The 15,080-nt window shown below is 41.2% G+C and overlaps 1 protein-coding gene across 47 annotated transcripts in view; it reads left to right on the top strand.

Annotated features, from left to right (window-relative positions):
* Nucleotides 1-571: 571 nt before the first annotated feature.
* The window catches only part of C2CD5 (C2 calcium dependent domain containing 5), a 61,746-nt gene continuing 47,237 nt past the window's right edge, over nucleotides 572-15,080 (top strand). For 35 of the 47 annotated variants that reach the window (XM_086885421.1, XM_086885413.1, XM_086885416.1 and 32 more), the window contains exons 1-5: nucleotides 572-5,283; nucleotides 8,593-8,679; nucleotides 10,011-10,182; nucleotides 12,173-12,268; nucleotides 12,773-12,928. In XM_086885421.1, coding sequence (XP_086741547.1) covers nucleotides 5,194-5,283; nucleotides 8,593-8,679; nucleotides 10,011-10,182; nucleotides 12,173-12,268; nucleotides 12,773-12,928 — 601 coding nt within the window. In that variant the 5' untranslated portion in view covers nucleotides 572-5,193. Of the gene's footprint in view, nucleotides 5,604-8,592; nucleotides 8,680-10,010; nucleotides 10,183-12,172; nucleotides 12,269-12,772; nucleotides 12,929-15,080 lie in introns of all 47 variants that reach the window. The other 12 variants (XM_086885422.1, XM_086885417.1, XM_086885420.1 and 9 more) reach the window with 4 other exon arrangements.

Below are 15,080 nucleotides of genomic sequence, written 5' to 3'. Positions count from 1 at the left end.
TATCCATTATATTTGCCTAAAACCAATGGAAATTCAATGCTATTTTGTAAGCCTCAAGTAGTTTATAAATTCTAGGGGTCTGAGTATACTTTCAGCTGAGTCCCTGCTACTTTCCACAAGTCCCTTCTGGCCCTAGAAAACAGGAATGGTATTGGCAGGAAATGTGGGAAGTAACATGATAAATTATGGAAAGACAGGTCTCATTCTGCCAGTATAGAAAATCCTCAGCCCCAAGGTAGGTCTAATACACCAAGCAGGTTTCTTAATGCATTAAATCATATCTAATTCATCTTTCCAAGTACCTAAAAAGCAGATTGGAACTGGCTCTCTAAAATAGGTGTTTTCTGATTTCTGATTTGTAGTCCTTTGACTATTAGAATCTTCTGTTCAAAAGCTGGATCCTCAGAAATCTTTCAAGAAAGAAATATGCATTGCATTCATCCCTTTATTTCATAATCCCAGAGAATGGGAGATGTTCACTAGGCAACATTTGTGAAGCTAGTTGGCAAAAGCAGCCAAAAACCAGAAGATTTGTCAGAAATAAAGAATACATGACAAAGTTTACTTTATATTGTTTTTACTTGTTTGAAGTCCAAAATTTATTTTACATTCCCCCAATCTTGGCTTCTAAAACCGTGCACCAGAAATGAAAAAATGCCAAACAATGCTGTATCTAACACGGACAACAGGGAATGTTTGGGGGTTTTTGTAGTCCCATCTGCTGGTAGTTTTTTACTGTAACAGGGAAGTTAAGAATGCTCGTGTTCACAAGTAGTGTAGTGGATCGATGGCCCCATTTTTAGGGTGAAGTAGTGCTCATTACCACCATCCACACCATACACAGTTCTAGTGGGTTATTTAATCCCGGCTTAATTTGCTGCCACGGCCCAAATGCCCTAAAACACCTCCTAAAACACAGTGTATTTGTTGTACCGCTACCTTACACTTTTCAGTTCATATGCTGTATAGCCACCTGATTATGTGAACTAAAATAACATTTAAGCAGGTGAGATCAGGAGATTCCACTCAGAAAGTTCATTTGTCAAAATTAAACCCTTAACAGCACGTTTTCTGCTTCTGATTTCCTTCCTGGGTCTTTGCTCTTCACAGTGTCCCGATGTCGGGGTTTAGGATTTTTCCTTTTGTTTCCTTTTCTCATGGAATTTTGTCCAACCTGTCGCTACGCTAAGAAACCATAACAATCGATATTTAAGAGAGACAAAAGAAGTTGCCACGGGAAGGGTGCGGCGGGCTGCTAACTCAGCTGGGGGTTTCTCTTGGAGGAGCAGCGATGCCGCTAGATTTGGGCTGGGGAAAAGAGGTTGGGTGCAGGTCTCAGCTCTCTTCCTCCCTCGCCATTCCTGGGGGAAACAGGCTGAGGTCTCTGTGGGGAGATTCCGCCACCACTGCTGGGTTCCGTGTCCTGCTGCCTTCTTCTACCGTGAGTGAGTGAAGCTTTTCTTGCGGGAGCGGCCGGTGCACTGGAACCTTATTAACACCCTGCCTCACTAAAAAAGGACCTTTTCACCATCTGCTCGGGTACCTCAGGGAAAACCCCGGGACCCCTTCCCCTTCCAGGGGAACCTTCATGGTGTTGGGGAACTGGGCCGCCACTGCCCAGACCCCCACCGTTCCTTTGCCACGTCTCCGGTTTTTTGCTACACTGTAACCACGCACCCCCAGCCTGTCGGGACACCCCGCGGCTCCTGCCGCAGCTGCCGAGATTCTGTCACCTCTTGCTGCCGGGGGTGAGCCGCTGCGAGGTTGGTGCCGCATCCCTTTCCCGCTGCTCAGCCGTTCCGCCATTGCCACAGGCGGGTGGTGCACAGCGCCCCCTGGAGCCGCCAGGGGAGCACAGCGCCCGGGCCCGCCAGCGCCCCTGCCGGCTGCGGCCGGAACTGCGCCAAGGGGCTAAGAGCCTGCTTAAGGGGCTAAGAGCCTGCTTAAGGGGCTTTCTCTTCCTGCTTCTTGTTGTTTCTTTGCCTCCTTACACATGCGCACACTAGGAAAAAACTGTTAATCCTTTTCTCATATCTTTTCTTGAAAGCCCCTTAATTTTAAAGTTATAATAATTCAGGGGGAAGAGGGTCATATTTTCCATTCCAAGGGAGGTTCCCGTTTTTCTTGGCAGACACCTGTCTTTCAAACCAAGATAATTGTGTTAGGAGTTATCTCAGAATCACAGAATCATTTAGGCTGAAAAAGACCCCCAAGACTGAGTCAAACCTTTGACCCATCACCTCCTTGTTAACTAGAGTACCGAGTGCCACACTATGAATGCTAAATATGAGCAAAAGCAGGGAGCACAGTGCCTGTGGAAAAGCAGGCCACATGACTTTGTCAGTCTTGCCTGAGAAAGTGGCCTGGGAAATCATAAAGAGGAATTAAAACAATCCTCAGAGATAGAAAACAACCTTGCAAGTGCTGTTTGTCAGTTCCTTGTTTTCTTGCAAGAGAAGGTCAAGGGCTGGTGAACCCCACTGACCAATGATGGTGATGTGTTAGTTTACTAACCAATAAGAGTTTTACCTTTCTGTACTTTCATGTATCGGTCTATAAAAGAAGATCTAAGGTAATAAACCTTGCTCTCATGTTCAACTCACAAGAGAGTCTGCGTCGTGCTTCTTGCCGTTCCCAATAGTGTGACACCACATTCAGTCATTCCTTGAACACCTCCAGGGATGAGGACTCCGTCACTCCGGACAGCCCATTCCAGTGCTTGACAACACTTTCCATGAAGAAATTCTTGATGCCCAACCTGAACCTTCCTGGGCATAGTTTGAGGCCATTTCCTCTTGTCCTGTTCCTGGCTTCCTGGGAGCAGAACCTGACCCCCACCTTGCTGCATCCTCCTGCCAGGGAATTGTGGAGAGTGACAAGGTACCCCCTGACCCTCCTTTTCTCCAGGTTAAACACCCCTCAGGTGGTCCTCATTGGACTTGTGCTCCAGACCCTTCCCAACCTGTTTCCTTCTCTGAAAACACTCCAGCCCCTCAACATCTTGTTCTGAGGGGCCCAAAACTGAATGCCAGGTTTATGGTGAGGCCTCACCATTACCAGGCACAGGGGGACAATCACTGCTCTGGCCCAGCTGGCCACACTATTCCTGATCCAGATCAGGAATCAGATCATTGGCCTTTTGCCCACATGGGCACAGCTGGCTCATGTTCAGCTGTTGTCAACGAGCACCTCCAGGTTCCTTCCTGTTGTCTCATTACAGTATTCCATTTAAACATGCATGCATGAGTTAAAAACAAGCATTCAACCTGTTTATAATTTATATGATTAATATTAGCAAAAGTATGGATTCTTCCAAGGGTAACTTCCAAGCAAGCCCAAGAGGCAAAGCGCTGTGTTGATGGGACTAACTGCAGGTTAGGACAGCCAGCCAAATGTCCTCTATACCTTAATTCCCTACACCACACACTGCTGCATTTCAGTCATATGGTTTGTTTGGAGTATCACATTCCAGCCCATAATATTATTTAGTCTTTTTGTAAGATTAGAAAGAAGGGAAAATAATCCCAGCAGATCTACTATTTGGCTTAACACCTGGCGAGTACTTAACCAAAACACAAGGGTTCTTTTATTTTCCTGCTTCTGACCACACCAGCAGCTCAGCCCACATCCCACAGGATCTCATACAATCCGGTTCCATAACCCCACATGTAGGACCACACCTAATCCAACTCCTGGCCCTGCTCCTTTGCTTTTTGCCAAGCTCCCACAGTGCTATTGCCTAAACAAAGACCTTTTTCAGGCATCAGAAAGTTACAACCTGGCTGCAAGAACCATATCAAATCCTATTTCTGATAACTAAATTCCATTTAATCTATCCATAATCCTTCAAATACTGTAAATATTTGTCTTTCGACTAAGAAAACAAAGCCAAACCCACGGGGAGGAGGTGTTGGATTTAAACCCTTTACAGGACACTCCCCTCGAGTGTCTGGGGATGCACGCGTGCTCCAGGCTCCCTGGTATTCATCGGAGCAACTCCCTCCTTGGGGAGGCAGAGCATCCTGAGGGTGCACCAACTCTTTCCCAGGGAAGGCACAGAATCCGGAGGCTACTCCAGCGGACACAAGCCGGGATGCGGGATACGATCCCGGCCCGTCCCACCAGCCAGGGCCGCAACTCCCAGGCATCGATGACTCGGCGCTCAGGCTGCGCTGGCAGCGCCCCATCGAGGAACCCATCGAGGAGTAGGAGCTCGACTTGTACCAGCAGCGTTCCGAGGCCGTGGGCGCCATCTTGCAGCCTGGCAGGGGCGCTACCGGGGAGCTTTAGTGAGGTCAGGTTTGGGGTCCGGACCTGAGGACGGACAGCCCCAAATACCAGCACAGGTTGGGGATGGTCTGCTGGAGAGCAGTTCTGCGGGGAAGGACCTGGGAGTCCTGGTGGATGACGAGCTGATCATGAGATGGCAATGTGTCCTGGCAGCCAGGAGGAGCAGCGGTATCCTGGGGCGCATCGGGAACTGTGGCCAGCAGGTCAAGGGAGGTGATCCTGCCCCTCTACTCAGCCCCAGTGAGGCCAAATCTAGAGTGCTGTGTCTAGTTCCGAGCTCCTCAGGGCAATAAAAACCAAGGAGATACTGGAGAGAGTCTTGCAGAGGGGAACAAAGATGATGAGAGGTCTGGAGCATCGCTGATGAGAAAGGACTGTGAGAGCTGGGCCTGTTTATTCTGGAGAAGACTGAGAGGGCATCTCATTAATAGATATAAATATCTCAAATCGGTGCCAAGAGGATGGTGCCAGACTTTTCAGTGGTGCCCACTTTCAGGACAAGGAGCAATGGCCATGAAGTAAAACACAAGGAGTTTAACATCAACATGAGGAAGGACTTCTTTACACTGAAGGTGGCAGAGCCCTGGAACAGCTGCCCAGGGAGCGCACGGAGTCTCCCTCTCTGGAGAAAGTCCAAACCCCCCTGAACACGTTCCTATGTCACCTGCTCTGGATGACTCTGTCTTGGCAGGATAATTGGACTGGGTGATCTCCAGAGATCACTTCCAACCCAAACAATTCCCTCCTCCTGCAACTCCTTTCCCGCTCCCCGCGGGCCGAGGGCGGGGCGGCCGCCAGAGCCCCGCGCATGCGCCGCCGCCGCGCCCGCCGCTCCATGGCACAGGCGCGGTTGCGCTGTCCCTGCAGCCCGCGAGAGGAGGAGGAGGGGAGGGGAGGAAGAAGATGCCGGGCAAGCTGAAGGTCAAGATCGTGGCGGGGCGCCATTTGCCGGTGATGGACCGCGCCAGCGACCTAACCGACGCCTTCGTGGAGGTTGGTGGCGGGGGGAACGGGATGGGCGCGCCGGGCCCGCGCGGCGGAGTCACCTGCCGGGCCCGTCCGGCGTCTCGCTGCTCCCGGGAACCGGCGGCAGGGCGAGGGGACAGCGCCCTGAGCTGCACCGGGCAGGATTAGGTGGGACATCAGCAGAAACTGTTTCACAGAATGGGGGATCAGACACTGGAACGCCAGGGGGGCGGTGGAGTCGCCGTCCCTGGAGGTGTTTAAGACTGGACGTGGCGCTCAGCCATAACAACCATGATGTGGTTGTTATGGTGGTGGTCGGTCGTAGCTTGGACTCAGTGATCTCAGAGGTAATTTTTAACCTAATTGATTCGGTAATTAGGCAGACGTAAAGAGAATAGTGAAGTAATAAAATCATCTTTAAATCAGTTATATTGCTGAATATATGAGTGGTTGTACAGGCTTTACTTTTAAGGTTAATGTTCATCATTCCTTTTAAAACATTTAAAGTACTAAAGTATTTTCAAAGGGGGCTTTTAGTCAACAAATAGTAAATATTATTTGCGTGTTTAAATCGCTTTACTGCACCCCGACTATCCAACTTTAATCTTCTTTGTAGTCATGTAGTTAACAAGCAATATGTTCTTTCTCAAGAAGGGATTGTAAAATAAATTGCAGTGCAAAATCAGTGGAATTATTTAAGGTTGGATGGGGCTTTGAGTAAAGTAATCCAATGGGTGACATCCCTGCCCATGGCAGAGGGGTTTGAATGAGATGGACTTTAAGGGCCCATCCAATCCAAGCCTTTTTATCATTTCTGTTACATGATCCTTACGTTTTTTTGATTCGTTTTTTCCAGTATGGATGATTTAGGACATTTCAGAAACACTCCACAGATTCAGGAATCATACTCTTAGAAAAATCAGAGCTATTAAAAAATAATGTGCTATGAAAATGTCTGTCTTGTACCACAGATAGTGATTGAGGTGTATCACAAGTGAGTGGTTAAGGCTGGCACAATACTAGAATTAAGGTGAGAAGACAAAATGCCTTTCCAGACCTGTGCACACTAAAAAATACGATAATATTAATATAAAAATAAATTTGGGCTGTGTAAGTCCTGATTTCATTTGGTGCTTAAAAATTTGGTGGACATTAAACTCCAAGGGCAGTGCTTAATGGGAGAGAAGCTGGTAGTAAAGTGAAGATGCTTTTCAGTGGAGCTGAAATAGTACATCATTCTATTTTATTACCCGAAACTTAGCATTTCACTGTTTTGTCAGCTGTTTCACTGGTCAGGTTTTAATTTTCAAAAGCTTCTCTTGTAGGCTGCCTGTTAATCCAGTTTAAGATTACAACAAACTCTGATGCTTGCTACTAGGAGACAGGGAAAACAGGACTAGGAAATACAGTCCACTGGGTTTCATTTGGCCTGGTTTTGCTGTATTAGGAGGAACAGCTCTCCTCTTCTGTGGTTTACTTGTTCCCAACGCTACTGTCAGTGTAGCAAAATAGATTTTTGAAATTCCTATAGTAAAATACTAGTGTAGCAAAAAAGGAAAATAAAAATTTTCATCAAGATCAGTTTTCTTAGCTGGGTTAACATGCCAGTTCCATGAGTGTCTTGGCGCAAATAAGGGTATAGAAATACACAGATGGGGATTTTGCTTTTAGGATTGTTGCTTAGGATCAGTATGAAGTAACTTCCCTTTCCATGTGCGTAGTAGGCAGTACAGCAGGTGAGATTTATTTCAAAATAAATCAAGCTTGAAACTTTTGTTTTATTTTTCGCTGTGAGATTGCTGAAAAATTTTACAATATGTTTTTTCTTAAATAAAAATGAAAAGCAGATGTTGAGGTTCTACTTGTTTACTAACCTTAAATTTCCTTGTTAAATGTTGCAATATAAACTTAGAACTAGGAAAGAAAATGAGAAGAGACTTAAGAGCTCTTACTTGGCTCAGGTTATGCTAAACTTGGGCTTCACTAGCATGAGCACAACGATCCTTGTCCCAGTTCAGAATATTTTGTTACAATTTATTCCATAAATGTGCTTTTAACTTTGCACGGTGGACAACAGTGTGGTGTTTTATTATCTCTGCAAGCTTCCATGAACTAGCTGGAGTACTGGGGAAATTCAGTTACAACTGCCTGGGGCTCTAAGGGAGCTGATTTACTCCCAAGATAACGTGTTAGAATAAGTTGGGAGGAGCTCAGAGCTGTTGCATGCTGGCAACTTCTGGAGTCAGAACTGGTATTTAATTGGTAGCTCCCTTACAGCCAATGCTAACATCATTCTATTGTACTTAAGCAGGTGCAAAATCTCTTCAGAGTTGGGATATGCACCTGTGCAAAATAATCACTATATTATTGAAATGTACAAAGTGGTCACTTAATACTGTCTTGAGCAAAAGTGTTAAAATAATTACTACACAGTTTTCCAGGCCTAAATTTAGTTTCTAAAATGCGTTTAGACTTTTAAAAGATAAAGGCTATCAAAATCTGCACACATCTATTTCCAGCATTTCTTTTCTATCAGCCTACTTATTATTTTCCTTAAGAATCTTGAATAAATTTTAAAACGTAGCTTTGAGTATTTATGAGTACTTGGTATGAGGTCGAGTGCTCATTTTTTTGAGGGACAGCATTCAGAGGACTGCAAGTGTTTGCAAATGGTTTGGAATGAAAGCTGCAATGAAATAAAGACTCTTACATGGTGCTGTGTGGCTTCCTAATGTATGGAGCATCACAGAATTTCAGTTTCACTTTAAAAAAGCAAACAAAAAACCCCCACAAAACCCAAATGGGCATCAGATAGATGCCTGTGGAGACCATATGGGTACTGCTGAACTGGGTTATTTTGTGGTTGAAGGTGCAGTAAGCAATAAAAGTATGGAAAATATTTAATTTTTAGTAGTCATCTCTCTATCTCAAATCTAGTTTGTTTTCATATTTATTTCATCAATTGTCTGTGAAGCTGACTCAGAAATTCTGGACACAACATAAGCTACCAACATTTAGAATATCTTTCCTTATAGAAGGCAAAGAGAGTGTGCAAAGTGACTTTGAATAGCCAGTATAAGTGATATTTTTGCCTCTCAAATAATTGAGAAGGAAAATAAACAATTTTAGTTGTGTGATAGGATGAGAGAGAAATTGATTGGAAATATCATTGATACATGGATACTAATATATGGAAATTGATTTTAAAAGCCACTCAATGAAAAGAAAATTATTTGTTGAAATATGTATTTGAAATTATTTGCATATGTCAATTAAATGAGTTTCAAATTTTTTTATTAATATATGTAATTGATAATTGAATGTTTGTATTTTTAGGTGAAATTTGGAAATACAACATTTAAGACAGACGTATATCCCAAATCACTTAATCCTCAGTGGAATTCTGAGTGGTTCAAATTTGAAGTAAGTATTTTTTAAGAGTTTGCCTGTAACTATATAGACACTCTGGTTTAGCTGCCCTTAATTAAATAATTGCATTTCAAGCAGAAAATGAATTTTGAGCACTGAAGTGTATTTGTGGTTAAATGCACAAAGCCTTTTCAGCAAACCCACCTTCAGTCAGACCTTGTTTGCTAAGGGCGTCTCATTGGCTTTTTAGGAGTGTTTGTGAAGATAAAAGCTTGCCAGGTTGAGTCCAACTTAAATGTTGTTCTATTAGAAAAGAGAATACTGCAGTGAAGGTAGGGGAAATGTAGCAGGGGTTAGGCTTTTTCAGTACATTTATCCATAAAAGTGTGTATCAATAAATACATGTATATGAAAGTACAGGTATTCTTGTGGGTTTTTTTAATTTTGAGCAAGGGATGTTAATTGATGTTTGAAGTCCTACATTTGGTTGCAAAGATAATGCACTTGTCAAAGGAGAAAATGGAAAATTCCTATGTGAAGATTACAAAATGGAGAGCTTGGACAACAATTATTGGACACTTTCTCTTCCCGTTTCCTTATGTAATAATGAGGGCACTCAGCATTTTCCTGTAATTGCTTGTTGCTTTCCAGGATCTAATTTGTTGCCTGATATTATGTCCTGAACAAGTGTTTACATGCTTCTTTTCTCTTACTACATTTCTTTACTACTTAAAAAATGAGGATTATGTTTAGATTAAATTAATTATTGAAACACTTGAACGTGTAGTTCTGGTTCATTTACCATGCTCTAAGGCAATATCACAATTCTGCAAACTCTTGAGTCATCCCATTGCAGTTAGCAAACTTAATTCTTCGTTTGTGATATTGAACACAAAAAGTTGTGAAATGTGTGTCTTAGTCCTGAAACAAAATAGTTGTTATCTGTAGATGGATTATTGCATTTGTTTAGGAAAGTTGATATGTAGAACTATTGAATTTTTACTGAAGGCTGTGTTAAATATCTTCTTTTAAGCCATTGACCAGATGAGAACACCATAATCTTAACATCAGAGTGTAATAGTCCTCTGAGGTATTCTGTCTTAAACTAACTTCCTTCCTGCTTTGTGGAATTTTAAAATTAATAATCACTGTAATCTTGCTTTTCGGTTCTTCTCCCAGTGATAGCTCTGTTTCCAGGATCTCAGCAGTCTCTGAAGGATAAAATCAAATTGAGTGAATGTGTTGTTTAGCTTCAGGAAACTGAAATAACTGATTTATCTGTGTCAGGTCACTGTTCATAACTAACTCTCTTCTGCATTCGTTTTCCAGCAGTGTTTCCCTGCACATGTAAATATTCAGATTCCATGTTAATATTTGTTTTCCAGGTAGATGATGAAGAGCTCCAAGACGAGCCTCTCCAGATCACAGTTCTTGATCATGATACATACAGTGCCAATGATGCAATTGGCAAAGTGTACATAGATATTGATCCTCTGCTCTATAGTGAAGCAGCCACAGTTATTTCAGGATGGTTTCCAATTTATGATACCATTCATGGTAAGATTTGCTAATTTAAAACAGTCTTGTTTGAAATGTAATCTGCTTCTTATAATCTTGTAAACTGTCTTCAGAAATTTGTAATAACTTTAGCTTTAGAGTTGGAAAACTACATTCCTGGCTTTTTGTTCTCTTATTTTCTGACATGAGAAAATTTCTGGCATAGGAGTAAAGGCCAGTGCTTGGCAGAACGCCTTCCATAGGACATGTGACAAGTGGAAAAAAAATCTTCACTACTTACTGCAAATTTCAGATTAAAAAAAAAAGACTCGGACATATTTGTCCAATTACCACGTGTTTGTTAAACAAATGTAATTTTGCTGGAGTTAGTTGAAGTGTGCCTTCCTGGGATTTGGGATGAACTTCAATTGGGATGAAGGGACAGGATGTGAGATATCTTCAACAGGATGAAATTCCTTTTCAATGCAGTAAGTGCTCTCAGTGCTAGGTGGATTTCATCAGAAAAGAAAGTCTTGAAGGTATGAGAAAATAATTATATTTTTGCTTTTGATTTTAATGAAACAGCTTTTGTCTCAGAGAGCCAGTATCAACTTAGAGCAACTGACTTGCTGCTTGAATACCTTAGAGCAGACAATCTCTATGGCTGCCATCATCCCCCTTGTTCATTATTCAGGGTGAATTAAATGACCTAACAGTGTTAAAAGCTAATTATAAATCAGTGTTATAATTATTGCTAGTGTTCACCTGATGCTCATTATAACTGATGCAAAGTATTTTTTGCATTTAAACCTGTTATAGCAAACAAAATATTGAGAAATATTGCGTATGTTTTATTAATTGCCTTTTTATCCCTATGCACATACTCCTATCACTTTTTTTTCTGAAACTAAATTATGCAGACTCTTGATTCAGGTTGTGTACAACTGGTAGATTAGAGAGCATTAGATTTCTCTATAATTTCCAGATATGTTGGTATTTCACAGCTTTTTCTATTTAAGTAAAATTTGATTTCTTGTATTTTCATGCTCATAGCACTAGATTCCAATTGTCTTGACCCTTGGCAAACATTAATTGATGCTTCCTTAAAAAATAATAAATACAATGTTCAGAAGTTTGTATTATTTTTTTTTTCTTTCATCTCAACCTGATTTTTTGTGAAAATACGTTATTTGAAATGCCTGAGGCATTTTCTGTTATAATAACTGAAGGCTTCTTTCTGTTGGCATTTTGGAAGGGAGATGTGGCTAATTTTATTGCAGTAATATCAAAATTGAGCAACAAATCCAATGCTGCCATTTCATTGTCATATACTGATGTGATAAAGGCTTCTGAAGATGCTAGAGATCAGACTCATCAAGAAGTTTAGTCCTCAATATGTCAGAACCTATAATATGTGAAATGATTTTGTTGCTGGGTGGAGAAAAAGAAGAAAAAGCTCAGAATAGGAAAGTATAGAAATCAAAAAGGAATAGTTATGTGTTAGAAAATATTCCATTTCTAGTAAGGTTTAATCATAGTTGAAAATTAAGCTTTGTCTAAAAGGTCTGTAATATTTTTTTATATATTTCTTGTCACAGTTAAAGTATTTTGCAAGCACTTCCTGTGCCACTTTGTGGTTCTAGAAAGAACGATAAATCTTTCTACTTGGATTGAACTTCAGAGAGGGGCTTTACTGCAATTTTGAAATCGTTTCAGGGAGGAAATTCAGCAGAGAGAGCACCCTGCAGCAGAGGCCACTGCAGCATCAAGAGGCTGATGGCTTCTCTTTCCTCAGTCACATCTTTCTTATAAAGTTCTGTTTAGTGCAAATAGGCATTTGAGGAGTCATTGCTTCAGCCTCAAAGGCTTGGCAGAACTAGAAACTTCCCCTGAGATAGTGTCTCTGCAGCAGAACTGAGAGGCAAGGATATGGCTTCTTGCTCCTCTGGCATTAATTGCTGATAATAGGAAATAATTTCTAGGTCTACTTTTGTATTGATACAGTTACATTGTTAAAATTTCTGGTATTTCATGTTTTTTTTATCGATAGGTATACGTGGGGAGATCAACGTGGTGGTGAAAGTAGATCTCTTCAATGATTTAAACAGATTTAGGCAGTCATCCTGTGGAGTCAAATTTTTTTGCAGTAAGTAGAGGAAAAACGTTTACTTGAGCAAAAAACTTTTTCCCTCCTTACCTTTCTTTGCCTCTTCTGTTGGTCTCTCTTCTCTTACCAACTCATTGCATAAAGCTAGTGGAGATAACATTGACACAAATTGCTTTTCATTTTTGATACATTTTTACTGTTCATGTTTCAGAGCAATGTAAATAACTGATGGGATTTATAATGTCCATAAGCTGCATAGTGTATAAGTGCCTGTGCATACACATGTGGTGTTATTTTGGGTCCATATCCTTTTAAAGAGGCACAAAATGAAAAGGTTTCATAGTGGTACGTGGTGTAACTGGTGTGCTGGACAGTTATCAGGGTTCCATGATCTCATGGGCAAAACTTCCTGGGTATGTCCACATTTTCACTGAAAATTGTCTGAAAACTTTCTGAAATCATTTTTCTATGTAATTTTACGGTTTTCTTGCTATCCTTGTATCCTAGACCTCTTACATCTTTTATGTATATATTTTTTAACAGCTACATCTATTCCTAAGTGTTACAGAGCAGTAATTATTCACGGATTTGTGGAGGAGCTTGTAGTTAATGAGGACCCAGAGTACCAGTGGATAGACAGGATCCGTACTCCCAGGGCATCGAATGAGGCTCGACAAAGACTCATTTCACTTATGTCAGGTATTACACATGTGGGCTGTAGTGGTTATTGCTACTTCTGAAAATGTTCAGGATTTAAATAAGTTCTTTAATACGTTGCTTAAGATTGCATATGAGTTTTGTTGTTAATTATGTTGATTTTTTTCAGTTCACAGTGTCTTCTGTTTCTGAGGATTATGTATTACTGACTGATGGACAGTGTCACTGATTTTTTTTTTTTTTTCCACTTCTTGGTGAGGCCATGCTGCTGTCTAATTTTTTGGTTGCTTTTAAGCAAGGTCAAAGAAACCTGTGAAACCTTTTTGAAGATGTTCTTAACCTACATAAGGAGTAGCACTAGAATTTTGACTCAAATAATTAAAGTAATGAACTTCGCCCTCTTTGATCTTTTTGAAGTATGTGAACAAATACACACAATTCCAGATACAATGTGCATAAATAATTATGTTCCTCATCCTGTTTCTTTGAAGTCAGGCTTGGTTCATTGTTTCTCAAGCATCTCCTGTGAGGAAGGAATTGGAGAATTGGGATTATTCAGCCTAGAGAAGAGAAGGCTTTGGAGTGACCTTGGTGGCCTTCCAGTGCCTGCAGTGCCTGAAAGAAGCTACAAGAAAGATGGAGAGGGACTAATTGCAAGGGCCTAGAGTGATAGGACAAGGGGAATGACTTAAAACTGACAGAGAGTATATTTAGATTGAATATTGGGAAGAAGTTCTTCCCTGTGAGGGTGGTGAGGCCCTGGCATAAGTTGCCCAGAAAAGCTGTGGTTGCCCTATCCCTAGAGGAATTCAAGGCCAGGTTGGATGGGGCTTTGAGCAACCTGGTCTAGTGGAAGGTGTCCTTGAGATCTTCAGTAAGTGAAGCAACATAAAAGACTGGAGATGTACATTCATTGGGGAAGGCCAGCACGCTGTGAGGGAAAAATTGAAAGAATCTGTTGTCATAACTAACATGAAGATTTTTTTAATGTAGTCCTCATATTAGTTTACAGAATACACATTTGCTTATTTCTCGCTGTGCATAAATAGTGCAGACAGAAAAAGTATTCTGCTGGATTTTATTCATGGCATGATAGGAGGATAAAAACCCAAAAGAACTCACAGCAATATGCTTTCATCTCATGTAATAAAATGTGTGATATTGCAATACTGTTACAGGTGGTCACACATAAAGAATCTTGAAGAAATCTGTAACTTCTGAGAGTGAGCCAGGCTGTTTCAAAGATCCTTGTCATTATGTGTTAAGTTAAAAAGAAGCTTTCATACTCTATTTCAACCTTAGAGTTTTTTCAAGACTGGTACAGGCATGGTGTCAATTAAGAGGTTTGCAGTAGTAACCAGTGCTGGTAATTTTAGAGTCAAACTTCAAGAAAGCAGTAGAAATGAGAGCTGGGAGATGGACTTAGATGATCCTTGTGGGTCCCTTCCAACTCGGGAAACTGTGATTCTGGGACCATCTCATTCTTCTTGATTTCTCAGCAGCATTAGGACTGTTAGGCCATCCTTGTGACAGTGAGGATTTTTCAGTTTGTTAACAGAGGATTTTGGAAATCTTTCATGTTCTTAAGAGAAGTGATAGTGTTTTCCACCTTAGTTATTACCAAAGCAATTCAGCTACATAGAACAATTAATTTTTTTATGATGCCCTCCTAAAAAAAGCATCGATGGCAGACCAGTTCTTACAGTCACAGTCTTTCAGTCCTTGTGTGCAGTTAATAGAAATGGTAGTGTTTGGTTTGCAGTACAGGGGCAAAAAGTAGGAATGAAGTTGAAATTGGTAAATGAAGAAATTATAGATGCCTGTTCATATAGATTTCAAAGACGTTGCATTGTTTTGAACTATACAAAGTATTTAGAAACTTAGGAGTTCCAGAACACATCTTGACTTCTCTTTCTCTCTGAATAAGTAGAAAAAAGGAAAAAGAAAGCCTACTGAAAATAAAGACTAGTGGGAAAAAAAACCCTCTGAAATGACATGTTGTTTTGACAATCAGAATGGATTTGGAGAAAAAAGCAAAAAGCTGTGTACATCATTGGTCAACATCACACAATGTTATAGGAGACAGAAGTTGTGACTGGCTCCCTGGCCTAGCTTTGTAGGATTGTATTTATTACCTGTTCCTCTGGCTTGGTTGGCACTCCAAAACCAGAGGTTAAAGACCACAAAAGAGAAT

Source organism: Cyanistes caeruleus, chromosome 4 (assembly GCF_971803275.1).
Source record: "Cyanistes caeruleus chromosome 4, bCyaCae1.hap1.1, whole genome shotgun sequence".
In the NCBI taxonomy this organism is placed as follows: Eukaryota; Metazoa; Chordata; class Aves; order Passeriformes; family Paridae; genus Cyanistes; species Cyanistes caeruleus.
The sequence above is the reverse complement of the archived record's forward strand: the minus strand, read 5'-3'. Positions and strand labels throughout refer to the sequence as shown.